Source organism: Netta rufina (genome assembly GCF_964035555.1).
Source record: "Netta rufina genome assembly, chromosome: 4".
NCBI classification, from domain to species: domain Eukaryota; kingdom Metazoa; phylum Chordata; class Aves; order Anseriformes; family Anatidae; genus Netta; species Netta rufina.
The window spans coordinates 46,011,420-46,037,360 of NC_140127.1; the positions used below are offsets into that span (position 1 = coordinate 46,011,420).

The 25,941-nt window shown below is 40.9% G+C and overlaps 1 protein-coding gene across 3 annotated transcripts in view; it reads right to left on the bottom strand.

The window, feature by feature from the left end:
- Window positions 1-3,520: 3,520 nt before the first annotated feature.
- Window positions 3,521-25,941, bottom strand: part of RASGEF1B (RasGEF domain family member 1B) — a 29,986-nt gene continuing 7,565 nt past the window's right edge. For all 3 annotated transcript variants that reach the window (XM_084285608.1, XM_084285610.1, XM_084285609.1), the window contains exons 2-14: window positions 20,786-20,968; window positions 18,909-19,031; window positions 17,903-18,040; window positions 13,512-13,724; window positions 13,339-13,413; window positions 12,225-12,320; window positions 11,823-11,925; window positions 11,021-11,100; window positions 9,624-9,719; window positions 8,117-8,212; window positions 6,776-6,899; window positions 5,982-6,054; window positions 3,521-4,857 (exon numbers count right to left, since the gene is read on the bottom strand). In XM_084285608.1, the coding sequence (XP_084141734.1) occupies window positions 4,833-4,857; window positions 5,982-6,054; window positions 6,776-6,899; window positions 8,117-8,212; window positions 9,624-9,719; window positions 11,021-11,100; window positions 11,823-11,925; window positions 12,225-12,320; window positions 13,339-13,413; window positions 13,512-13,724; window positions 17,903-18,040; window positions 18,909-19,031; window positions 20,786-20,962 (1,419 nt within the window). In that variant the 5' untranslated portion in view covers window positions 20,963-20,968 and the 3' untranslated portion in view covers window positions 3,521-4,832. The remainder of the gene's footprint in view (window positions 4,858-5,981; window positions 6,055-6,775; window positions 6,900-8,116; window positions 8,213-9,623; window positions 9,720-11,020; window positions 11,101-11,822; window positions 11,926-12,224; window positions 12,321-13,338; window positions 13,414-13,511; window positions 13,725-17,902; window positions 18,041-18,908; window positions 19,032-20,785; window positions 20,969-25,941) is intronic.

Consider the following 25,941-nt stretch of genomic DNA (forward strand, 5'->3'; position numbering starts at 1 on the left):
GCTGACTGACACTTGCACCTAAAACAGAGATTTACAGATCAGATTTCTTTAATGCTCAGCCCTCAGAATTCAGATAACATCTGTTCTCTGCAATGTTGATTGAGAACATATAGTACCATGATTTATTTATTTATTTTTAAATGGGGGTCAAATGGCTTCTGAGTATCAGCTCTGTTGATTATCAAACTGGCTTACATGGGGATCGAGGGACACCATTTGCTATTTTCTCTAGACCTGATTGCACTGCCATACAGAAATGCATACAAAAAAGCTCAAACAAAAATGAAGGGGAAACCCTAACGTTCTCCATTGGTTACATCAGAGGAGTTTGTTACGCTGGCAGCACTGGTGAAACATGATGTTGGGGAAAAAAGCATCTCAATAAATGTGTTCTTTCTTTGTTTCACATGCTAACTTTCTAAACTATCACCTATCCATACTAGTAAGTACATTCCTTACTAATTGCTCTGATTTCATATTAACTTCTACTGTTTTATTATTAGATCCCTTTTGCTAGAACTTCACATTGTTATTTCCTTGTAAGCAATAGATCACTTTGTCTAGTTTAACAGATGAAGCAATCCTCCGATTCCCTTTGTAAAACAAGAGTCACTACAGCATTTCTGGTTACAAACAGACCTTCTGTGTCAGCAAGCCCAAAGTTCGACATAGTCCAAATGAAGTTCAATAGTCAAACCAACTATAGTAACATAAACTTTGCTTGCTTGCTTGTTTTTCCATTCAATACCGCTGTCTCTAACTAAATGTCTCAGGAAATGCGAACCCATTTCCTGTCATACCATCTTTTCCCTTGCTGCAAAGATCCTCCTCTGACTTCTTTTGTAGACCAGGAAAACTAAAACTAGAAAGAGGTCCAAGGAAAGCCTTGCTCGCTCTGAAATAATCTTAATACTATACTTGCCATTTAAAAAAAAAAAGCAGTTCAAAGGCCAGGTTTTTTGTTTGTTTGTTTGTTTTTCCTTCTAAATACTTTTTTGTTAGGAGGTCCTGGGCTGGTTTATAGTTTAAATGGTAATTTCTAAGGAAAGCTATGTCATCTTGACTTTTGACTGCAAGAAGAAACTTTGGGGTTTACGAAAGCATCCTGATGTAACACCAAGACGGATGCTCTGTTTGGTGTGTCCCTCTCTGGAATGGTCTGGTTCCAGATGCTGCTTTCTATTGCAGCTACAAGACCTAAGAACGACTTCTCTTCCAACCTCTGGACTTCATAGGCCAGGGGAGAGAAGCAGTAGTAAAGCAGAAAATCCTACCCCACAGGGTATGTATTTGGCCTATAACAAAACATCTTTTGAGGCTGTGCTAGACCTAGAACTTTCTAGCAAAGGGAAAATAAACATACTCCAGAAGAGCTTAATGCAACGCAGCAGAGTAATGGCAGAGCATCTGCTGGTGTCAGTAATGTACTTGCTGGCACTAAGCTTACACTTCACATCCCACTGACCTACTCCATCAGTTTGGAGCCTGCAGTGTCAGTTTAGCAGAAGGCTAATGACAGTAACATCATAAATAGGCAGGTTCCCTTGAAAATCCTTACCAGCCTTGTTTTCAAGCTGAAAACCAGCTGATGACAGAAGACTTCATGACCATAAAAGTAGGTTAGGGTACAGCTGCTTGGTAGAAGTGGGACCATCTGGACCTGTCTGACAGCAGCTGCAGGAACAGGACAGATGGAGTTGTGAGGGAATGAATGTTGAGGGGTTAGCCCCTCTCTCCACACGGCTGTCTCTCCTATGTACCTGGAAAAAATCTGTCCAGCATGACCAAGAAAAGACAGAGAGGAGCTGACGCAGCTAGCAGACATACTACAGAAGCCTTGTTGTTTTTTTTCTTCCCCCGGCAGAAATACCCCAATAAGCCCACAAGGGGTCCCACTGCACACACTTTCCCCTCTGTCAAGACCACACAGCCTAGGAACGCTGAGAAAAAAAAAAAAAAAAATCACTTGGAAGTACAGCTTCATTGGAGATGATAGTTTTAAGCAGGCTTTTGCACATTATCGCATGCAAGTTATTTTTTCATGATTATAGCATGAAACTGTACCCAAGTAGGAGAAAGAAAATAGGGGCTTAGCTGGACATCTAGACTCTTCTGAGTATGTTGATTCATAGGGGTCCTTAAGATCCACGTTTTTTGTCTCTGCTTGCACCACAAGGAAGAAGAGGTAGAGGTCATGTGTGAGCTATTTTTACAGGGCAGACTTTGATGCGCCTTCTGTCCCTATTAAGTACCAAGCATACCAAGCATCTGTCAGCTCTGAACAGGGATATTAAGTCCTGTGGAGTTGAGTTCTTGTAACTCCTTATTTCAGAGTCTGAAATGTTTCCTTTAGGAGCTGGTTAGCCATACGGGTCATTTTCTCCCTCATTTGCTCCAGGTACAAGCTACTAGCTGTTTTCAAGCCCATGATAACAGCCTAACAGTAGCTCAATGTTCACAGTGGACACCCAGAACAGAAGGTTCACGGAACGTGGGAGGAGAGGGTACGGAGTGTGATGAGATTTGCATCACTCTGACATCAAACGCTGAGTTTATAACCCCTACAGGAGCAGCCTCTGGCTTGCCTGGGGCTAAAGAATTTGCATTCTCCTTTCAAGCACCAGTCGCAGCCTCCTGCACCTGCTGCCCAGCTACTGTGCCAAGGACGCAGCCTCCTCCTCTGTTGCTGTGTGCTGCCTCTTCTCTGTAAGAACCCGGCCCACAAGACAACACCCAGAGCCCACAGGCTGGAGGGAGGCAGCTTAATGCTATTTCTCCTTTCATTTACAAAGGCTCTGTTCAAACACATAAATAACAAATCCATTCCTAAGCCAGGCGTGTAGTCAAACTGTGTTACAGTGCAGAAGAGAAGTGCCAAAGTTATTTTCACAAGTAAACTAACCCTTTGCTACAGATTGTGGCTTTCCTTAAAAATGTAAAAAAGAAGGGTAATAAGGATGCAAATATTGTGTCATGGAAGCTACTTTCATTTATGAACCTTATGATGATATCAGCCTATTTTCAGGAGATGTAGAGGAGGAATACACCATTTTTGTCAGCACTGTACATCAGCTAAGTCCTGCCTGTAAGCCTCGACAATGGGGAATGCTGTAGAGGGCAAGGTTGGAAAGCCCTCACCTGACAGAAGCTGGGATGCAAATCTGTGAACTGCAGAAAGTCTCCTTTCAAAGACCTGGTCTCTTCTTTCTCCTTCACCTTAACTCACTGAATGGGAGAAGAGGAGAGGAATCCTTCTGCAACGTCAGGGTTTGAGGCACTCCCATAGCTGGAGCCCACGGAATATGCAACTCACTGATTTCCAGCACCTTGTTTCCAGCAAACAGGCAGTAGTTAAGGACAGTATGTATTCTCATTATTCTTATTGATTAAGGCTACTTCAGCATGTTCTTACGGAACTCAGAAATTAAATACTTGCCTGAAAAAGGATGGTCAGAAATTAAATACCAGTTTACCTGAAAACTCAAGAGATACAGTGCAACAAATAGATATCTTTATTCTTATTTCTTTGCATTTTTTTTTCAAAGTAACAGTGGCAGGATAATTGCAAATACCTGTTTTCCCAAGTATGTGCCTTTGCTTAGTGATTTCACATCCAGGGTGATCTACAGCTACAGTTTCTTTTTTTCCTCATCAGGTTCTTCCTAGGATAAATAGAGTGGCTAAGTATTTAGAGCTACTACAAACTTATTAGGTGTGTAACACAGTGAACTACTTCACAGTCATAACTATAATCCATAAAGCAAACAAAGGGAGACTGCTTTGTTCACAGATGTAGTTGAGAAGCCTCTTTTTTTTTTTTCTTTTCCTTTTTGGCATCTTGTTATTTCTGTCATACTGGATTGTGTTCTCCATTGTTACCCTTTCAAAAAAGCTATTATAAAAATGATTTAAAAACATACTTTCATATTTTAACATAGCTTGTACATCAGTTTCTCAAAGACCATTCTAGAAAAGTCAGCTTGTTCAACCTAATATAAGAAGGTCAAGTATGGAAAATAAGAGTAACAAAACAGCATAGTAAAAATAAGAATGTCTGTAGCATGTAGTGGTTAGTTGTAAACAACTGAAAGAAAGAAAAAAAAAAAAAGCTCTCTAGAAGTTGTAAAATAGTCCAAGCTACAGAGCTACTATATTTTTCTACCAGGTGTGTTTTCTACCACAGCCTTAATTTTATTACTTTATATTTTTTAAATAACTTAATAATGAGTTTGTCTGCCAGCAGCCAACTCAAAAACATAATGGATAAAGAAAAAAAAAATAGCCACCGTTACAGTGGCGGGGAGAAACTCTCCCTCCCCAGCAGCCAATATGTTGTGTCCAGTCCTTTCCCTTGTTAGCAATCCCAGTCAGGCTGAGTTCGTGCTATATTCAGCTTATTAGGAATGAAGTTCTTCGATGCAAACCTGGATTTCACTGAAAGGAATGGTAATTTTTTCCCCTCCATAATCCAGTATTAACTCTGCAGAGTCCTCATAGCAGCTAGCTCCAGCATAGGGAGGGGGAAAAATACTTCATCCAGGTGTGAAATGATTCATAGGCGGCATCTAAGTTCTTCAAAGGGTTCTGCCAGCGCTGTCTTCAATCAATAGTTAAGCCAAGAGTGGGCTGTGATTTAATTTCATCTGTCTGATGTGAGAAGCTGCCTGTTTGTTCTTGAGTTAACTTGTCTCATCTTTGTTGACAAGGTGTTTCAACTGACTGCAGTTTTCATCACCTTGAACGCTGCTCAGTACACAAAGAAATAAACCACGCCATGCCCCTTGACGAGCCACGAAACGTAGCAACAGCAGAAACAGCAGCTATCTCGTGCATTAGACTCTGCCCAGAAGTGTTGACCTGAAACAAAGAGGGAAATGTACAGAAGAGAACCATTATGTATGTAGTCTCAGTTAGCTTTACCACAGATCCATCCCCGAGTCTTTCTCTGTCCATCTCGCCTCTGTGTGGGATGCACTGGGCCGGAGTGACCATACACTGATTGTAATTCTCTGTTTTCCTTCCCTCCCCAAATTCACTGGGACCAGTCAAATGTAACTCTTACATCCCCTCATGATATCCCAGGAAAAAACACGATGGTTTTAGTGCACAGCTGCCTCCCAGAGTGGATCAGGAGAATTGGGGTGTTATATTCATGGGTGCCTCTGGGTGTTATTGCACCAGCTGCCAGAAACAGTGACAAGAACAACTGCCTAATGGTCAGTTCCTTGGGATAGTGATAGTTTAAAAACTGACATGGAGGTGTGGTTTATGGGTGAAAACACAGATCTATACCTATTTAATTCTAAGTCTCCATCTAAGTACCTGATGAGGTTTCTGTGCTGCCATAAATTCCCCTTTTTTTTTCTTTTTTTTTTTTTTTTTAATAAGTTAATTGGCAAAGCAGAAGCTAAACCAGTGCTGTAATAGTTCCTGTATCTTTCCATAATTAATAAAATGAAAGAATTGACTCGGCTATGTTCAGCCAGCAGTGAAAGGAAAGCCAGCATTTGCTGCAATTCCTTTTTCCCCAGACTGGATTTTAATAAATCGTTACCTGGTTTCATGAATACATTTGACACAGAATGATCATTGTGCAAACCTATCTGAAAACCTACGTGCAGAAAGGGATGGAGTGGCTCCAGAAATGTCTGCTTGAAGCCAGGGTGCTCTGTAGTACTTGTGAGGAAGTACAGATTTCTTTGAAGTTTAGAACGTGTTTTTCCTACACTGAATAACGTAAGAAATTAATATACACAATTACTGACTTTAATTCCAATCCCCTAAGGGAGAGAAGGCTTGAGAGGGCTACAGATAAAGACTGTGCTCATTTTTCTAAGAGTCTCAGAGTGAAAGGGGGATTTATACAGATGCTGTGCCCCATCTGTTGAAACATACAGCATGCCATTTGGTTTTAACTATTTGATGCTAGCTCCATATCCTATTCTCTTTATTTATTGATGCGAGTAACCTTTGACACAAACCTTAGAGTCTTCCATCTGTCCTTTTCAATGTGATTCTCAGGACTTTCACTCTCGTAAGAAGCCAAGTAAAGTGCTGCAATCACAAGCAAATACAATACGTTAAACCTACTGGCATTTTGAAGTGTGCTCTCCCTGGAAAATGGATGGAAGTTAATTGAAGCAGGCTTATATTATCCATCCCTCAGATGAGGGCTCCAGATTCCCATTAGAAAGTACAGCATTTTGCTTATAATTACATACAGACAATACTAACAAAAAGTGTATGAGAACAAAGACTACCCTGAAGGGGAAAAACAACTATTGGAAACTGAAAAGCATGAGAGTGGAAGAAAGCACTCAGAAGGAAAAAGTGAGCCCAGGGCAATGGTGCTTTACAAGAAACCAGCCAAGTCCCAGTTTTCTTTCTCAAGCAGCACCCTTTTAAGTATCCTGAAAGTCCATATATATACACACTTCAGATATATACACACTTCTGATGATATTTAAAGGGACCACATATCCAAATCTTTTTTTTTTTCATTTATTTCATTCACTTTTAGAGAAAAGGACAAAGTTGAAATTCCTAGACCACATGCACGTCATGTGAAAAATCTTATTTTCCCACTCCTTCGTAAGGGAGAAGCTTTTTTTTTTTTTTTAATAGTTATTTATTTATTTATTTATTTATTTTTTAAACTTCTCAGACAAAGGTATTTCGGGTCAGTCTTTTAATGGGAATAAGCAATGAGTTAACATGTACAGAGACAAGCAATAGTCAGTGACACCTGACCTGCACAAAGTCCAGAGCTCCTTACCATCATCACTGAAGACTGGGATGGTGAGCAAATACTGCAGAATCTTCCGATCCCTTTCAAATGGACACTCCACTTGTTTCCATGTCATAAATTCACTGACTTGTTTTGCTAATTCCCAGAATTTCTGCCAGAGTAGAACAGGAAACAAAACAGATGCTATATTGGAGAGTACTAATTACCTGAACATTTTTGAAAGAGAGAGAGCCCTGGGTTTCAAGCCCCAGGCTTGGGAACTTCCCAGCTTTTAAACTAGTACTGAACATGACTGAACAACTCTGCTTCTAACTTTTGTGTTTCTACTTCAACCTGGGATGACTTCCCACTCCTCCACCATGGTGAAATTGGTGTTAATCATGAATATAAATAGTAGATCATGATTTGCACTCGATTTCTTTTCAAGGAGCTGGTAATAGTTCTGTGCCTAACTTTTAAGTTTGATGATGCTTATTGTTTGTCTGTTTCACAGTGAAGCATTTAGTAATTTTCACATCAAGTCTCCAGATGCTTCATACTGACATTTGGAAATCCAGATGTTCCATTTTTTAAGTTAATCGATCTGAAACACTCATTTTTCTTGCTGGAAGTTTATGCCAAAAATAAAAATTCCCCATGTAGTGTGTTGATGTCACTCATTGACAAGCTCTTTTAAGAGAAGTTTAACATGTCTCAAGGGCACTTGACTTCTTTGTGAAAAAGGGTATTCCAGATTATAAACATTGTCTAATTTTAGAACCAGGCTAGTTGAGGCTGATTACAAGAAGTGAAATTACTGTAATTTTGTGTGAGTGACCCAAGCTTCTTTAAAACATTAAGCACAAGAAAACAAATGATTGGGTAAGTGTAAATTCAAAGGCAGAAGAACTCCCAAAAGGGACACAGAACTTCTGCACTGCTGCTCTGTCACACATTTCTTCAGAGATGATCTTTAACTGTCATGCACAAAATTACTGTATGTGTATCTTGACAAAGGATGGACCTAACTTTTACATTGGGAATTTGAAAAGAAGATCCAAAATACTAAATTGTATAATTTTTGGATAGGCATAATAAGCACGTGAATCGAAATGTTTAGATGAATTTGAGCACTGGGAAGAAGTTTGACTTTTCCCACTAAAAACTGTGACTGTTGAATAAGTTCCTATAAACACTCCAACTTCAGCAAAACTGCATTTTCCTGACTACCTCTCAACTCCTGTGAAAGTAACAGATATATTCAAATTACAGTCTAATTTTGCTTTCCTAGAATCCAGTGGAAGCTGAATCGTAGTCTGCCTTCAGCCTTCTGCTGAAGGGGCTGAGGCTATATAAATACCCCACTCACTGCCACACTGCTCTACTTACTTCAAAATTGACGTGACCATTTGGAAGACGATTGGCACAGCCCTCATTGAGGAAGTAAATATCTTTGATCAAGAGGCTGAAGAAAGGTATCACGATCTAAGGAAAGAACAAGAATATTCTGAGTCTGTACTGAATCAAAATATACTGCTTTATAGAGAACAATTAACTGAAGTCAGGTGGTAGAAAAGGTAAACAAAATTCCCAAATTCCTGCAGGGTATCTCTTCAGAATGCAGCTATCCCTTTTGACAGAGATTTGTCTGGTAAAAGAGGGGAGATCTAAGCTAAAGAACAATATGGCAAAGTTTGGAGCTATAAGCCCACTTAAATAAATGACTTTTGATCTACGATTCTGTGAGCTCAAGCAAGAAATTGATCCTTATCGCTGACTGGTTCAAAACAGAACACTTCCTGCTGACTGAACAAATCCAAGTATTTGCCTTTGGAGAATGCTGGAACATGCTTACATTCTGAAAATAACTGCATTTCAACTTGCATCCTACAAAAATTTGCGTAGCTGCACATCCTTGTTGCAACCGAGCACAAAACAAATATCACCATACCACAAATTCCAAGTGAGACTTGGCTGCAATATTTCAATATGTAAAAGTTCTTTCTTTGAAGTCTTAAAATTCACTTTTCTCTCTCTCAAAAAAAAAATAAAAATCAACATTTAAACTTTCGATGTTTTGAATGCTGTGCAAACAGATCCTTAGGACTCAGAGAAAAAAGCAAACAAACATTTTATTTACATGTGCATAACATCAGTATAGACAAGCAGTCTGCACATGGAATTGCTTCATGCTGCCTGGTAGTTTAAATTATTTGATGAGCACCAAGATCAGGTTTATTAAACACAGCACAAAGTGCTAATGTTGTAAGCAGTTGACGAACAACAGCTCCTAAGTGGATGGCAGCTAGGAAGCTATTTGGCTCCTTTCCACAAGAACTACAACCGAGACTCTGCATGAACGTGCGACCAAATCCACCTTACTTCTTAGAAGCTAATTATTTTTAAAAGTAAAGAAAGATGCCACCTCTGTTAATGCATAATTTGCAGTCATTCCAGAAATCTGCAAAGGGGGATTTTAACCCACTGTATCTCACTACTACCTGATTCAGCTCACCTTTTCCACTAAAACTCCAAAGTATATTTAATGCTCATCGAACAAATACTGAAATACTACATGTTTGCAACTTTCAGCCAGTACCAAACAAGACTGGATTTCAGCAGACCGCTGTGACAAAGAGTCATTTTCTTGATCCACCTGGTTTCCTCAAATATTGCATTTATCTAGGTGCTAGCTCACAGGTAGTATTTAGACATTCTGAAGAGTGAGGGATTCTGTTTTGAGATTTTATTTAAAAAAACAAAACAAAACAAAACAAAACAAAAAAAAACACTGAGGTAGAACTGTTGAAAATCAGACTCCCCAGACAAAAGCTTACCATGTGTCTTAACAAGCTTATTTCTTTTCTGCCCATTTCCAAGTCATTTGCAAACATACCTTCTCTCTGTTGCTATGAGCTGTCAGGGATCTCTGAGCGGCTCCACGCAGAGCAGTCCGGTAATTATAAAAATTGCTGGAAGGGTCCATCTGATGCTACAAAGCATGAAGAAATGTAAATAATGAGCTCCAGAGAGCCAGCGTCATCACTACACACAACACTTTTTCACTTGAGCAACTATTTTAAAAAGCAAGAGGTCTGTGTAAGAGCACCACAAACACAGCCTTTTAAAGGACTGTGGCATCTCTTTATCTGTTCTTTCAATCAGAACAGAAATGCGATTTAAAAAATGTTCGCTCATCACAATGAAAGTCAGGGGCAGGAAAGCAAAGGCAGGCACTAAGGACCTTTTATTTCCCTCTTCACCAATAAAATAGCTTCAGCTTTAACTCAAAAGCCAAAATCATGAATTAAGACAACAGTTGGTCTTGACACTAATATTCTACTCTTCCTATGTATGCAGATTTCTCAGAGCTGACTTGGCTGCTGTGGCAGAGTAAGATCAGGCAGCTAAAGCTGTCAGTAACCAGGATGACTGCATTGCTCATGAAATGCCCTTAACCAGCAAAGCCCAGCCTGCATAATAGGTTTGAATTAAACAGGACTGTGATATTAAGAGCTGATTAAGAGCTTTGCAGCCACCCCTTGACACAAGGAAGGCTATCTCCCACCCAAGGGTGGGGGAAGCAAGTGTGAGGTGGCTACAACTGTCCTGTTTTAATCTGTTGTCATAGCCCAAGTCAAATCTCTGGATGATAGTAATAAGCATTCCGTGTTTGCGTCATGACCAGAACATTTCATTGTCTCTGTATTACTTATAGACTGAGTTAACCGATTGCCATGTAGACCAAGCTAATTAACTTGTTGGTAAATAATCTGTTGGGTAGATCACAAATTCTTGTATTACTGCACTTACATGATCTTTGCCAAAGGCATCTACTACCTGGAAGTAATTGGCAATCAATCAATTCAAGATAAATTTCTCTGAATGAACAAGGCAGCTGCCTTACAGCTAAACTGCATTTTCAAAGGTAGAACTGCATTAGGTGAATCCACACCGACCTTTTTGAATATATCTGCCTCTCAAGACGTTACCTACTCTTTTTTCTTAATCACAATACTGCCGTTTCGGGGGTGTTTTTTTAAAAGTAACAAGACAGTTGCTTCAATGTCCTTCTTCCCAGTCGAAAGAGCACAAGATAACTGAAACATTCTTATTACACCTTCCGGAATGCCCACTAAGAGCATACATATATATATATACACACACACACACACACACACACACACACACACACTAAATTAAATGTGTCAGAAAGCAGCCATATTTGCACTTCAAAGTTGCTTAAAGTAGCATGCTATTAACAGCCACGTGTCCAGTACTGGTCAAACTTACCTCAAGAATATCAAACTTGGCTGTCTTCACTTTTGCCCATGTTTTCTTTAATCGAGAGACAGGACTCATGTTCATGCCAGCTGGATGTAAGAGAGAGATATTGTTTGAGCATTCAGAAATCTTTGAGGTGTCTAAAGCTGTTAAGTATTTCTAGAGCAAAGGAGCTATTAACAATAACAAATGTTTTCAGCAGAGATACTCTAAAGTCAGACTTACTGTTTTCTTGAAATTCCAGTGGTAAAAAAACATTGGAAACAAAAATCAACATCTTTTACAGAAAAATCTCTCAAAAAATACCATGCTATAAGTTAATGTGGTCTTGATAAATGTGAATGTGGAATAAAAAAGTCAAATGAGTTGTCTTAACACCACCTTTTACAAATGTAATAGAAAGCTACGGTATCTGGGAAATTTTATCATTTCTATAAATATTCCCAATATTTTCCCATCTGATATAAAAGTGTGGAATTTTTAAACTGATAGGATATTTATGGTGCTGTAGAAATAACAGAAGTCATCAATCCTCCATATTTCAGGAGGAGTGTCTATTCCAACTTAGCACTGGAACTTGTTTCAAAAAGCAGAGATTTAGATCTCTGAAGAGTTACAGGGAAAACATCTTTTTCTGTGATGTGCACTAGAAAGTAATTAATTTCTTACATATGTAATACTACAAAAACATCTAGCAATTCTCTGCCATTTCCCCTCCCAACTGCACATCGCTGTAGAGTTCCCTATGAAGCACCACAATTCATTTATCCAGATTCAAACAGGGACTAAACATCTCAAGATGCATACTTACAAATAATAGCCATTAAGGAGTTAAAGTTGCCGATGTTAAAACATTCCCGTGCCACATCAATGAAATATTCTATCACTCTTGCTCTGTGCTTCTTCTTCACAGGCTGCAAAAGATGACAGTGGAGCATTACTTTCAGCTGGAAACAGAGAGCTCTAACGCATCCCCAAAAGAAAGAACTAATGAAGTATAACATCACCACTTTGTCACATGAACAATGCGGATGCACAAGCACGATGCTAAAAACATGCAACCTATTTCCTCTTCAGACACACGTGAATAAACGCGGAGCTGAGAGAATGGAAAGTCCAAGGGCATATTGAAGGGATACCAAACCTAAAAAGGCTCCACAGTTTTGACAACTAGACAAAGCAAAACCTTTTAGCAGATTAAGTCCTTGCTTACCATACAGATTTCTGTTGCAACCAAGTAACTGAGCCTGTTGAACCATTCTACATAGGCTTCCAGATTACGGGTCTTCTTTCGATCTCCATAGCAGCTCTGCAGAAGAAAAAGAGCAATTTTTACTGTAATCTTCACCTTTTCCCTAAGATGGACCTTTTGGCTTTCTGCCTTGCCATCTCGAGACCCTGTCAAGTAACCATGATCAACTCAATTGCCCTCAAACAAAACCTTAGAAGTAAGGCAGCAGTGATTGTATCTGGATATGCATCATTTCTTCCTGAGCTGTTGGCTCAGTAAAGCACTCAAGCAGCCATGCAGAATCCATCACCTGCTCTTAATCCCACCAGCATGCTTTGGGGAATTAGGATAGATTTGTGCAAGCAATCAAAGATAAATATCTGCTTAATATTAAATTAAATTAAAATAACTTTGAGAGACTGTCTTACAAAAACACAAATTATAAGCTTGGGTCATCCTATTCTGTTCATCAGTTTTATGTTGGATAGTAACTCTAGTGTTAACTACATAACTTTAGCACAGTTAATTTAAAAAGCATAAGTAATTTTGAATCCAGCAGCTAAAGAGGTATCTCCAGCACACTTAGCAAAAAATACAGCATCTTTAACCTTCATTTTATGTCGATACAGAGCTCACTGCCTGCTTTTCATGATGTGCGCTCTACCTACAGACTGCCCCAGTTGTCAGTTTGCTGCAAAGAGTTCAAGAGTTTAGTAAAAGGAAGAACAGATGTTAAAAATGAGTAATGCAAAAGCCAAAGTTAATCTCAGCTTTTTCCAGCTGTAGACTAACTACGTAGGTGGATGGAAGAAAAGATTCAGAGGATTAAGTTTCCCCTTAGTTTCAATCAGAAAAAAATAGCAAATGTGTTAAACTGATTTCAATTTGTTTTCTGAGTTCTGGAGCTCATGGACGTTTCCTCCAGAAAGAAAAAGCATTGGTAAAACAAAATGATTAAGAGGAGTACAGAAGCATTTTCACTTTACAGTTTGCTTCTGCTGGTTCTCATTTGTTTGCTGGAACTTCTAGTTCACAGGCACCTGAACTCTAGGATGTGAAATGTCACACTTCAGAGCTGCTCAAGATCTCTAATTACCTTGTCATTATCCAAAGGGTCCTTTTGCACAAATGCCTGGACAAATTCTTCTGGTCCAATATAATTAAGTCTCTCCTAAAAAAAGCACACAAGCAATCAAGTCAGATCCTAGGTTAATGTGCATATCAAAGGGAGGAGAAGGATGAAATCATAATGGAAAAATAAAAACTCACAAGCTCTATGTGTGTAAGCTGCTGAGCTAATGTGTAGGGATCATTGCAGACTGTGATTATGTCCCTCTGGATGGACTGGGGCTTGGTCTTTAAGACCGTGAGGCGATCTGTGGACGTTGCATTAATTTTTGCAAGTACTTCCTCATACTGGCTAACAGTTGCGAGCTTTCGAAGCAGGTTCTGGAGGAGCTGCTGGACGTTCTTCCGATACATCTGTCACGACATGAAACAATTAGGAGACATTCTTAAAATGTGCGAGGATACTATATACAGGCTGCATGACAGCAAAACGGAATGATGCTGATGCCTGACAATCCTGTTGCAAACATAGGACACATTCTAGTACGTGAGTATCTGATACTGACATTTCATCAGAACAAAAGGAATCCAGATGAGCATTTAAGCACTGATTGTCTCAGGGCTTTAACAGTGATTTGACTAGCCAAGTTACGACAGGAACAATATGCAGAATCTTCTGCATCAAATGAAGTACCGGTCACATGATAAAATACAAGAAATGAAAATTCTCCCCCTTCTGCTGCTTAGGACTGCAAATAAACCCCAACAACATACGGTCATTTAGTGATGATAACAGGGCCTACTTCACTCTGGGATGAAACAAGACCAGCTTCACCTAAGTTAGAGTTAAAAGGTGCAGTATATCTGAGAGAAAGGAGAAGAGTATAAAGCCATCTTTCCTTCTTTCATCCTGCAGGCCTCTCCATGTTGCCCTGTTTAATTTACCAGAAGAACAAATTTGCATAAGAGCAGGACTTGACTTATGTAGACACAACTCTGTAACAGCTCCCCAGGTGGTCACTTTTCCAAATTCCAGATACCAGCCTACAGATATTAATGGAAAACAAAAGTAGTTGAAAAAATAAGCATCCAAAACACCTACTGGCAGCCCACCACAGTGTGATCAGTCAAAGGCCTGAATGTTTCCTGCATTCTAATGAATTTGTATTAGTCCATGTAAATGAATCTGTCACTTATATGGATTTCCAAATTCAACAGCATTGTTTTGGGTCAAACTCATTCTTGAGGTCCCTGCTAAACTTGGCTTGTTACTTGGTGAATAATCGCCTTCTGGTTTCTATATATTTTGATTTCCTAGACAAATACACACTGCAATGTTTTTCACTTAGGGATGGTGTGGGAAGAGAACAGGGGGATCCTAAGCTTTTCAAAAAAGGATCAACGCACTCCTCATGAAGACACAAATATTATTTCAAGTGGTGCACTTCAGTAAATAGGCACTAGATGACATACACAAAAATGCCTCACTGACCTATTTCCCTTCCAAATTCTTTGAAATTTGATTTAAAAGAACTTTATGAAGCATTTTCTTGCCCAGCTGGTAAACAACCGAGATTTAAAAAGCATGTGAAATACTTTGGATGTATTCTGGCTTATTGTGGAAATTGCCAAACAATTAGTGGGTCAATCTTAAAAGCAAAACTAATAAACCTCATCTGAAATTGTTCTTTCTGTCAACCCACACAGGGAAAAAAAATGGTGAAGATGCGAATCCAAGCTACCTGAACTCTTGGTTTAGCATGACCATACAGAACAAGATATCTTGAACTCTTAGGCTGTAGCACCCTGCTCCCTAAACTCTCATTTCCACTCCAAAAAATTACACACTCCTCTCTCCCTGTAGTTGATAGGAAAACAAGTTTACACGTCAGTTTCTTAGAATGCCTTATGATTAACTTGTCTGTTACCTCCTATATTGATGCAGCAACCTGAGCTGTAAGATCAAGATTATCATTGATACATCTTCCTAAGTCATATTCTGTCTTTTTCTTAAGGCCTTTTTTAAAAAAACACATCCCTCTATATCTGTACCACACCTAGCAAGTCTTGTAGCCACAAATAAAGGTAAGAATGATGACATTTATTTATATTTAAAAAACCTCTGAGGTTTGGACAGCACAGAAGAAAGCGATGGGACACTTCACCCGAAGGTCACCTCTTGGTGCCTGTCCTGTACAGATTGTGACTGGAAGTCATTACTGTCTGATAGATGTGGAATATCACATGCTAAATGAGTTTCCACAGTCACTCCCCCTAAATGATATCATAGTGGAATAAAAGAGAGCTTGGTACAATGTTGGGCTGCATATGAGAAGAGATTGGGATACAGGACATGGCTTTGGTGTGTCTCTGCATACGTGCATCAAATGTTTTTATAGGAAAAGACACCAATAAGTGTTTACATGGAACTAATCAGGTGACCGGAGGCAATGGCTGATAATGAAGAGCTTCAGAAGACTTACCTTGAAACAAAGGTCAGTTAAGCAATAATAGAGACCAGAACAATATCTGGAAATATTTCATGAGCGTGACCTCTTAGGACACAGAGAAAGAAAAAGTAGCAGGAATAGGATGAAATTGAGGGGAAAGTAAATAAATAAATGAAAGATCAAGGTTCAATATCCCAAAGACTTTTTTGATGGAGAAGTATCTTCATGTGGTGAATGGTCTTAGCTGGACCCTTACTGATAGCTCTTAACACCAGTGGAGCACAGTAATTCATAAAGTGGAATAAGCAGCTACAAGTAAAAGATGTAGTGAACAGGAACAGACAACACCGATTCTTTTGTATCCTTCAAAGTAATGACTCACACAATCACAACCCAGCAATCTGCAGAAAAGCAGGCTCAAGGAATTTGCCATGTGCTGTTCCACACAGCTCACAGTAATGCACGCCAATTTACTGCCGTGCTTGCTTTCCTTTTGTCTGTCTAAAGGAAACCTTGAAGTCACTTGGAGGTCTAGCATGGAAGCTAGGAAAGATCTGAAACTCCCTGCCAGAGCAAGATTGCTCCCCACGGATCATTTTCTAGGAGCTTGTCCAACTTCTGCCCTTCTCCTCTATAAATGATTTCACTGTTTAAATGTTGTGTACTGCCAGGAACTTCACTGTAGAAAATCCTTCCCTGTTGCTCTTTCCACCCTGCTTTTGCTCCCATCAACTCAACTTTCTGGAGGCTAAACTACTCGCCCTCTTTTTATGCCAATGGGTGTTTTTTTTCAAGTGGATGAGAGTCTGATATCTTACAACTTTTCCTTGAACTGGATGTCAGTTCCCTATCTTCCTTTTAAAAGAGTATTAAGGAGCAAAGCAATATTGTAGGAGCACTGTAAAGTGAAAGGTGTCTCCCAGCACCCACACCGTGAAAGCAAACTTACTGCCTGTTCACAATCCAAAGCCCCCTATAGATATCCTGTAGCAATTCAAAGTTTGCTCATCAAGTTTGATTTTTTTAATTCATATTCCATACCATATCTCACTCCTTTCACCCCTTTGTTGTTTCTCCTCCCTTTCACAACACAGAAATTTATTTCCTCTCCTAAATTCATTTTAGGTTTGTTCTTTTTCACCCTTATTTATAGGCTCCCAAGGTCTTTTCAGGCCTTTGGCAGCATTCACACCGCCTCCCAGTAAAGCTTACCTACCAAAGCTCGTTAACAGGCTGTTTTATGCCTTGTCCATATCATTATTCAAAGGCTTATGTAAGTAACCCCAAGCTGAGGAAGACTAGAAGCATGATGCGATTTAGCAATTGGTCTTTGTGTTTATAGTTCTTCCAAATGCCACTCCAATGTCTTTTGCAATCTTAGTATTATGCCAGCTACACATGACCTGCTTATTGAAACCTTGTTAACTGCCTTCCCACTAAGTGGGAATAAGCCTTGGATTTTGGTTGAGTTTACTTCAGTATTTACAAGACAAGCATCAATTAAGCAACAAAATATTTCGTAAGACCTCCCTGAAACTTTACTTGCACCTGAGAACTGGCACTTAGAACAAGACCATTCTTCCTGACTTCCTCATGTGCTGCTTTCAGAGGAAGGAATCCAACAGACTTTCTTTGAGTCCGTGTCCAATGCTTAACGCACAAGACGATTCTTCCTGATGATTTTCTTTTCAAAACTTTTTCCCAAACCTGCTATATCTCTTCCACTGACATAAACATCAGAAGCCCGACTCTAACAAATCTTATTCACACAAATCAAACAAATTACCAGGGGATTTCTCAGATATGCAAGGCTTCCCAGTGTCTTACCCAGCTTCTTCCAAGCAAAACCATTAAGAACAAAAAACAAGCCAAGTTGTGGTTGTCTGCACAATGCGCAATTATTTCATGGTTTCAGAGATGGGGCAAACTCCGCCTGTGCTTGGGAGAGGATCTTTTCATGCTTCCAGGTTTCTTCCTAGGCCTACGTACCAGGCAGAACCTTTTGTCTTCAAGAACTGTCCTAATAAGTTGGTTTGATTGCCCGGAGCCCTTTCGTGTCATTAACAAAAACAACAACTATGCAATATCAAAGTATTAAAGAACTGCCTTTTTATCCAGTAACTTTGTGCTCAGACAACTTACCTCATCACCGCTGGCTATTCTCTGCGCCAGCTCCTTTAAGTTTCTCATCATTCTTTCATCTCGGAAATCATAAGGAAACGTCTCTGTCCATTCAGTCAACAGCTGCAGGATTTTGGGTGCAATTTTTCGTATCCGGTTCTATTGAAAATGGAAAGGAGGAGCATTACACGGAAGAGCAATACAGCACACAGCTAACCCAAAGGAAATATAATCCCTTTCTGTAGGATACCATGGACTGTAAGGGTATGAAGCTCAGTTAATTTTTTAAGCATAACTTAAATCTGCATTGGATTACAGGCCAGAGCCAATTGGCTTAGCTGGGACGGAAATTAGGTCCCAGGTAAGTGGAAAACCTTAGGAAAAAGAAAAAAAATCTATATATCCATATATGTAAATGTTTTGCCTTCATTATCAGGAGTGTCACAGTGCAAAAATGTTTCTGTAATTAGCGTTTCTGTAATTTATGGCCAACTATCCAAGGGTTAAGCTTCAGTTACCACTTACACATGTACAATACCTTAGAGTGAGAAAATGGTGTAATGATTCACATTTGTTAATTTAATTTGCGTTATATTCTCCTGGGGAAGAGGTACCATGCAAACATCCACATCCTGCTTCCTTTCACTCTAGACACTATACAAACACTGACAAAATGCATTCCTTTGTAAGTGGACAGCAAGCTAAGCCACGCCACTAAGACTGAAGCAAGACAGTAGCTTAAGCACGTGAGACGCGTCAGTGCAATTCCCATTCACGTGCTTAATTCATCATTATGTCTTTCCAACTTTTTGGCTCTATACATTAAGGCTTTTGGAATGCTGAAACAAAAGCCATCACTGCAGGTTAAGTCATTAATAGCCATCGCTTTTATTTCTGTCCCTCGCAGTGGTGAATTGAACAGTGCAGCAGCAGCAGCAGTCCTCAGGCAGGATGGGCCAAGCAGCGTGAAGATTTCCCACAAATGTCAGTGACTAAAAGGTCAGATACTCAGAGTAAGGGATATTACCTTGTCCAGGCCAGGCTCACTTAGTCTCTGCTGCTCAATGCACAGATGGCAAACTTTGGCCATGAGCTCGTAGGGATGCATGAAGAGGCGTGAACTGAGAAGGAAGGTGAATATGTACGTCCTCTGCAAACAAGAGGAAGACAGAGAAAGGGATAAATCACCACCATTTGGTATTTTCTCATTATTTGTTCCCGACAAATCAGTTCCTAATACTTTAGTATCTGCAAAACAGAACTGTGCATGTGGCTGTGCCAAGTGCTATTACTACAGCAGTAAGCATTTAATTGAACACTTGTCATTGCTCCAGACTCAGCATTGTACCATCATGCTTGAGCCAAATTAGGCAAGATTAGACCAAAACAAGACAGGGCTGGGCTGGTTTAGCTCTTGTTTTGTACGCGGTGTTCTTATAAGCCTAGTACCTGAAATTACTCTGAATAAAATTTCAGCTCATCTCCCTTGCTCTGCAGTACACCTCTGTGAGAACCAGCACCTGACAGCACAACTCTTCCTAGCCCAACAGTGTAAAAAAAATCATGCTGCAAGTCCAAGCTACGTAGAGTACCAACACAGATCTTGCTTGTTTCCATATTTCTCTGGTTTAAACAAACAGTCCTCAGACAGTGAACAAAAAATAAGTCAGTTAACCAGGCTGCCCAACTTTCCCAACTTCACCACACAGACCATCTCTACCGTGCTGTATTTGCCTGTCTGACTTCAATATACCATGCACCATCACCTCATGCTCCCTTTAAGAAGGAAGACCCAGATTAGGTTCAACTCTTACAGTACTGCTTGCTTCCTGGGTGAAAGTGGAGGGAATTGCACAGTTTAGTTCTACAGAATAAAGAAATAGAAACTCATTCAGAGACTACAAGAAAGGGCTCTTTACCTTGATTTTCCAAATACAGCGATTTGACCTCACTGTGAGATCAATATTGATCACATGCACTCCAATCCCCACACATTACTAAGAGATTTATGGCACCATCAGAAAATGTACAACATTTCAATTCTTGGGGCTTGAAATAAATCATGTTTGACAAATCAACATCTAAGTAGCTATACGTTTAAATTTTACATTAAACATTAATGGATAACCAATAACTTAAGCACAGTCCCGTGGTGCTGATAACCCTGATATAAGTTTCAAAACCTCCTGTCTTGGAATTGTAAATGTACCTATGACATCAACAAAAGCTGAATACAAGCAGATTTATGTCCTCAGCTTGAGTCTTTCAATAAAAAGTAATGTAGTTTGTCCCTTGGCCATTCCCTTTCCCAGATCTTCTGGTATCATTATTGTTTTCTAAATGATATATAAAATATCTCAATGCACAGATGCATCTGGACAGGACAAAAATTCTCAAATGAAAAATGCCCTATTCTCATGTCCAATTGCTGCTGATTCCGAACAATGTGGTAGTAGTTTGACATTTCGGTTGATAATTGCAAAATATGTGCGGGCCTGAGACGAGCTATGGGACACATGCATTAAGAACTGTTTATTCTTAAACTAAACACATTGATCAAGTCATGCTGGTTGTCCTTTCTCCTCAGCTTGCTGTCAAAAGATTTGACAGATTTTTAAGGGTCAGTGGTACATACAACCCATCGAACAGTAAGCCATACTAGGTATTTTCTTTATAAATGAGTCACGAGGGTTGTGCTCCATAACAGCAGTAATAGAGGATTAGATTTCCAACATCAGGTGAGTTCCTGCATGCTGAACTCACTTGCAGCATGTTTACCAGCCAGCTGAACCCATTCCTTAGCAATTTCATGTGACGCATTCTGCTTTTGCTGTGTGCCTGAAAGCTTCCCTTCCTGAGATACATCGGGCCTAGCCACACAGCTCGCTGGGTGCACATACTTACATCAGGATAGTAATCCACGTTGGGTACTAAGTGCTGGATCAGAGCTTCCAGAGACCCCGACAAGAGGTTGTTGTCATGGTAATAGAGGCCTCCACAGCTGTCTTCTTTGGACTGATAGAGATTCCTGTTGTAGCCGCTGCTGTCAAACATCGCTGCAAAGGGAGGTGTCTGCGGCATCCTTTCCTGAGGAGACACATGCCCAGAAGAGATACGACTTTATTATCAAAAGGTGTAACACAAAAGGCATTCTGCACATGAGATGACTTTGCACTAGGAAAAACAAACAAACAAGCAAACCAAGATCACACCCTGGGTCACTGGCACACAGCAATAAGGATTGCATTGTCTTGCAGCCCGTGCAAAAGTCCAGTGAAGGCTCTCATCACTGCCTATCACAATTGCCAGGCTCTTCTTTTATATCTTGGCATTTCTTTGTTAAGTTACAGATAAGAGGTCGAGGTTAGGAGTGAGAAGGAACATTCAAGATTCTTGTCAGAGATTTTGGGAAAGCAAACTTCCTCTGAACACTTCTGGGCACATGGCATAACGTTCTTCGATAGCAGAGCCATGAGAGCAGCACACTGATGTGGCAGCACGTTCAGGCTGTCGGGGTCAGGCAGAGCCCAACAGAGGGACAGCATGAAGGGAAACCCTGAGAAAAGGTGGTGCATGAGGACAGTCTCCTTACATGACACGACTGCCACATTCTCCTAACTTCACCCTGATAAATCAGCACTTGGTTTTCCCTTTAACACTGTGACAGGCGTGATCCAGGCTAAGACCAGAAGCTTTGGAGCATCTACCTCCACCTCCACTCCACAGAAATTTGGAAGGATATGCCCACATACAGCTTATAAGTGCTGTCCAAGTTTACCTTAAGTCAGAGCTCTGTTAACCTTCCTCAAAATTTAATAAGGTGGCAAGAAATCCAGCCCTCTGCTTTCCAGCTTCAGTCTCCTAAGGAAAAATGAAGGAATTCCTCACCAGTCTGCATCCTCAGGGCCTGCAGAATAAAAATGCCTTACTGGGGAAAACGATGAGCCTGTGCTGTGGGCTGTTCAGCCATCCACGGTGGTGGGTGGGCGGCGAGGGGGATGTGACCACCCACGAGCTCTTTTGGTGACGCAGCATGCGAAAGGGCAGAAAGATAAAATCACTGTGATTACTCGCCGGCTGGTTTTACTCTCCTTTCCTCTCCTCCCCTGCCTTCTGGTAGCAGCCGGTCTTGTCGGTGTAAGGAACCTGGGTTTTTACAGCCTTGACTGCAAGCCAAGTTTATGCCCACCTTCTAAACCACAAATATGGGCAGTTTTCAGCTCTACTACAGCAGCTACTGTGTGCTGAGTGCTAATGGGCTGGTCGTATTTGGGGAGTAGACGCAGCAAATACAAAATCCTACCGTGCACTGCTTCCACTCCTCTCCACAGCTACGAGGCATGGGAGGCAAAATTGTGAAGGTAATTTCTACAGGCTGCCGCGCTTGTGTGCTGACAGAGCATGTGCCTGAAAAGAGCTGTAATGCCTCTGAGCCATCATTGTAAGTGCAGATGCTGTTGCTTTTCTCTCCATTGTATCAAATCCTATTTGTGGAAAAGGTTCTTTAGAGCCCCAGACCTCGGCGAACACCAGTCTGCAAAGGCACCCGGTTTTGAGAACAACTAGCAGTGTGACAGCCCGGAGATAAGTAGCACGCTGCCATCTGTGTGCTGCGCAGCTCGCAACAAAGCACTTTTCAGAGGGAGCTGGGTAGAGATGAGAAGCTATTAAGTTATTAGCTAGATTCCTGGGGACCTAAAGCACTGCGCACAGAGCCAAAGCCTCCCTGCTTCTGGCAGCACGTCTGGACAATGCAGGCATTCAAACCAGGACAAGACTGAGGGATTCAGTAAGTAAACAATAAGGGAAAGCCAAACTCCAGTGCTCCGATGGAGAGGGACAGGGAACAGAGCCTCCTGGCCTACATGACCTGCGCTAATCCTGCTTCGCAAGAAGCCAACTGATATTTGCATCAAAAAGGGACAAAGCGAGGAGTCTCAGTGTCTGAAAAGTCACATTAGTCGCTCTGTGCAGCTGTTCACCCAGGGATACAATTCCAGCCAGCCTGACGAACTGGGGAGAGGAGAAGAATAAAGTAAGTACAAGCGCTGCAGAACAAGGTGCAGCCCTGACCCGAACAAGGCTCCTGCACAAGAGACACCAGGCAGGTACGATGAGGCCCAACTGCTGTCACCCTCTGCAATGATAAAACTTTCTGTGGCTTTATCTATACTCTACACTCCGCTCGTGCTGGGAGATGTCCTGCTCGTAGCAGAGTGTAAAAGTTATTTCAGCTACCATGGCGATGCTTCATGGCCAAAAGAGAAGTGGTAATGGAGAGGGTGCAAACTGCCACCCACCCAGCAAGCGTTTGCAACCCTGTGGCTGCAAGGTTAATGCTCCACAGGGAAAGTAAGAAACACTACTTTGGTTCTGCAACACCACTTGGCATTGATTTTGGTGCAGTAAAAATAACTACGTGAGGTGCTGGTTTTGATCTAGGTCTTGCATTAACCAAATCAGCCCCATTCAGCGTAAGACTAGAATCTGCAGAGGTTTCACCCCATCTGACCAGCAAATGCTTGTGATCTCATACAACCAGCAGCACCCCAGAGCAATTAAGTACCATCTGATTTCATCAAAGGCTGAGGTGATGCAGCATTTGGGGAAAAGCCCCCGCTTCCATCAAAGCACTAACGTCTGGCACGGTAAGAACTGGAACAGGTGTGAGTCACAGAAAGGTTTTCTCCAACTCATTTTACACAGGCATGGTATGTAATACTACCCTTTAAAATATGTGATTTTTATTTATTTATTTATTTATTTTTAGAAAGTCAGCAGGCAGTGCTTAACTCTAATAACTCCCAAAGGGAGAGACCTTTTAGGAACTTCCAGTCCCCTAGCTCTTAGTACAATTAGTCCCAGAATCACGCAGATCCTTTTTCAGATGGATCTAAATTTGCGACACAGAGTCTCCTGGTGTCTGAATCAAGAGGAAACACAAAAATATCCTTAGGTCATTTCTAGATGTCCTGATTCATAACAATGAAATAAAACTCCACAAAGACTGCCCCTGAAAAGTACATGTTGTTTGCTGTTTGCTGTCTATTTCTGGAAGCCACTTGACAGAGATGGTTTGGTCCTGCTTCAGCGAGATGCCACGCCGTACTAGGGAAGAGATGTCCTGTGCGCCCCGAGTTCAGGCACGGCAGATTTCATTCCTAAGTGAACAAGACAGAGGGCACGTTCTCTGTGCAGCGAAAAGGGATGATATCAAAGTGTGACAGAGATAAATATAGCACAGCCAACAGGATGATTCATATAACACGTGTGCTTTTCCACCAGGGTTCCTCAAGTACCCTGACCCTTTTGCTCTATTTCACGTGGAGCTGGAGACAAAAAGCAGCACGCTTTGTTCTAATTAGCTCAGGAGCTAAATACATAAAGCCAACCCTGCCTTCAGAATTGGAAGTGAAATGCCAGGCACAGGGCAGAATCTGGCCCACAAAGTCTTGGTGTACAGAGCAGATGCATCTTAGGACCTGAAAATATTGATAAGCCACCACAATACATCTGACAGGCTGGAACTAGAAAAACAGACAGAAAAGATGACTCTAGTGAAAAACACCCCAAGTTAAAATTGGAAATTTTAACCTGGGTTTTGGAAACATTTGGCTATTTCTAACATGTAAAATGTTTATTTTATTTTTTTTTTTTAATTCTAACTTGATCTGACTTGAAGGAATGAGCACTGAAATAATTTCCTGGCTCTAGAAGTGATGCTTTCCTGTAACAGATACAGGTCAGTAACTCTGCATTGTGGAAAGACAAATAAAACTTGTTTCTGCATTTGGTATCATCAAGGAGAATGTGAGATCCTGAACATTGAGGTCCCGTAACTCTGACTTCAAATAGCACGCTCACAAAAAAGAAGCCTCAACAGTCCTCGCAAGAGCTGTGTAAATAAAATGTCAGACCTGAAGGCGAGATGCTCAAAACCCCACTGTTTCCTGGGGTTTCCTTGCCAAGATCCAGTCTGGCAGAACTAAAGGAATCAGGACAAAGCTTCCAGCCTGCCAAGTGCTCATCCAAACCTTTATGTTCAGCAACAGAAAAAAAAAAATAAATCAGTTTTCTACTAGCAGCAGAGGAAGATTACATTAGTTTGTTTTCTTTTCGTGTAAAGAGCCTAACAGGGGTATAAACCAAAACAAACAATGTGGGTAACGTGCATCCTTTACGGGGGCACCCACAGAGAGGTTCAGTACTAAGCTTGAAAGGTGCCTTTAAAGCCACTGCCAAACATCTCCAGCTCTTCTCTTAGTTCAGGTATCTCCCACACCACATGGGGAGCGGTCACTGAATTTGTAGCAGTCCGAAAGCACACCTCCTCACCCAGGATGCCGACCTCAAATGTGCAATTACATCCCCACAGAGCTGCTTCACCACACATGTCAGAAACCCCAAACCACATTGACAGAAGGATTGCACTCCGATGGAGGCCGTTATAAAGCTGGGGCATGGCAAAACAGAGGAGTGCTGGGACTACGGATCTTAACAGTTTGCACTAAAATGGGAAAACAGGAGCAAGTTAGGATGAGCTTCCCTGGAAACCCACAGAAAGGAAGTAAGGACGAGGTGCTTAGCTGCAACATCCAGCCTTATCTTAACTATTTCTCAGTGTCTGTGAAAAGCGTAGAGCATTTTATACAACAATCCAGGCTACCCAGAACAAAAGCATACCAGACCCAGAGGCCACCCTTTGCATTCCACACAACTTGGGTGTGTTTGCTTTGTTTACAAAGCATCTGGTTTTTGCACTGAAACGTAAAGTGAAATTCTACAGCTCATGCTACTACCAAGATAAGAAATCTGAAAACTCCCAGACCAGTGCTTCATAGGCCTTACGGAAACAATCACTGAAGGATCCTAGCTCAAGTTTTGTTTCTTGCAGTTCTTCCCTGACGTATTTCAGTTTGCCATACAACTCTGACAGTGTGACTTTAGCACCAACTTTGACTTACCCTTCCTTCACCTATATACTGTCCTTGTCACAAAATACTTGAGAAATATTTCTTGTAAGAGGCAGGGAACTGTAAATGGTATTTCGTACTCACAGA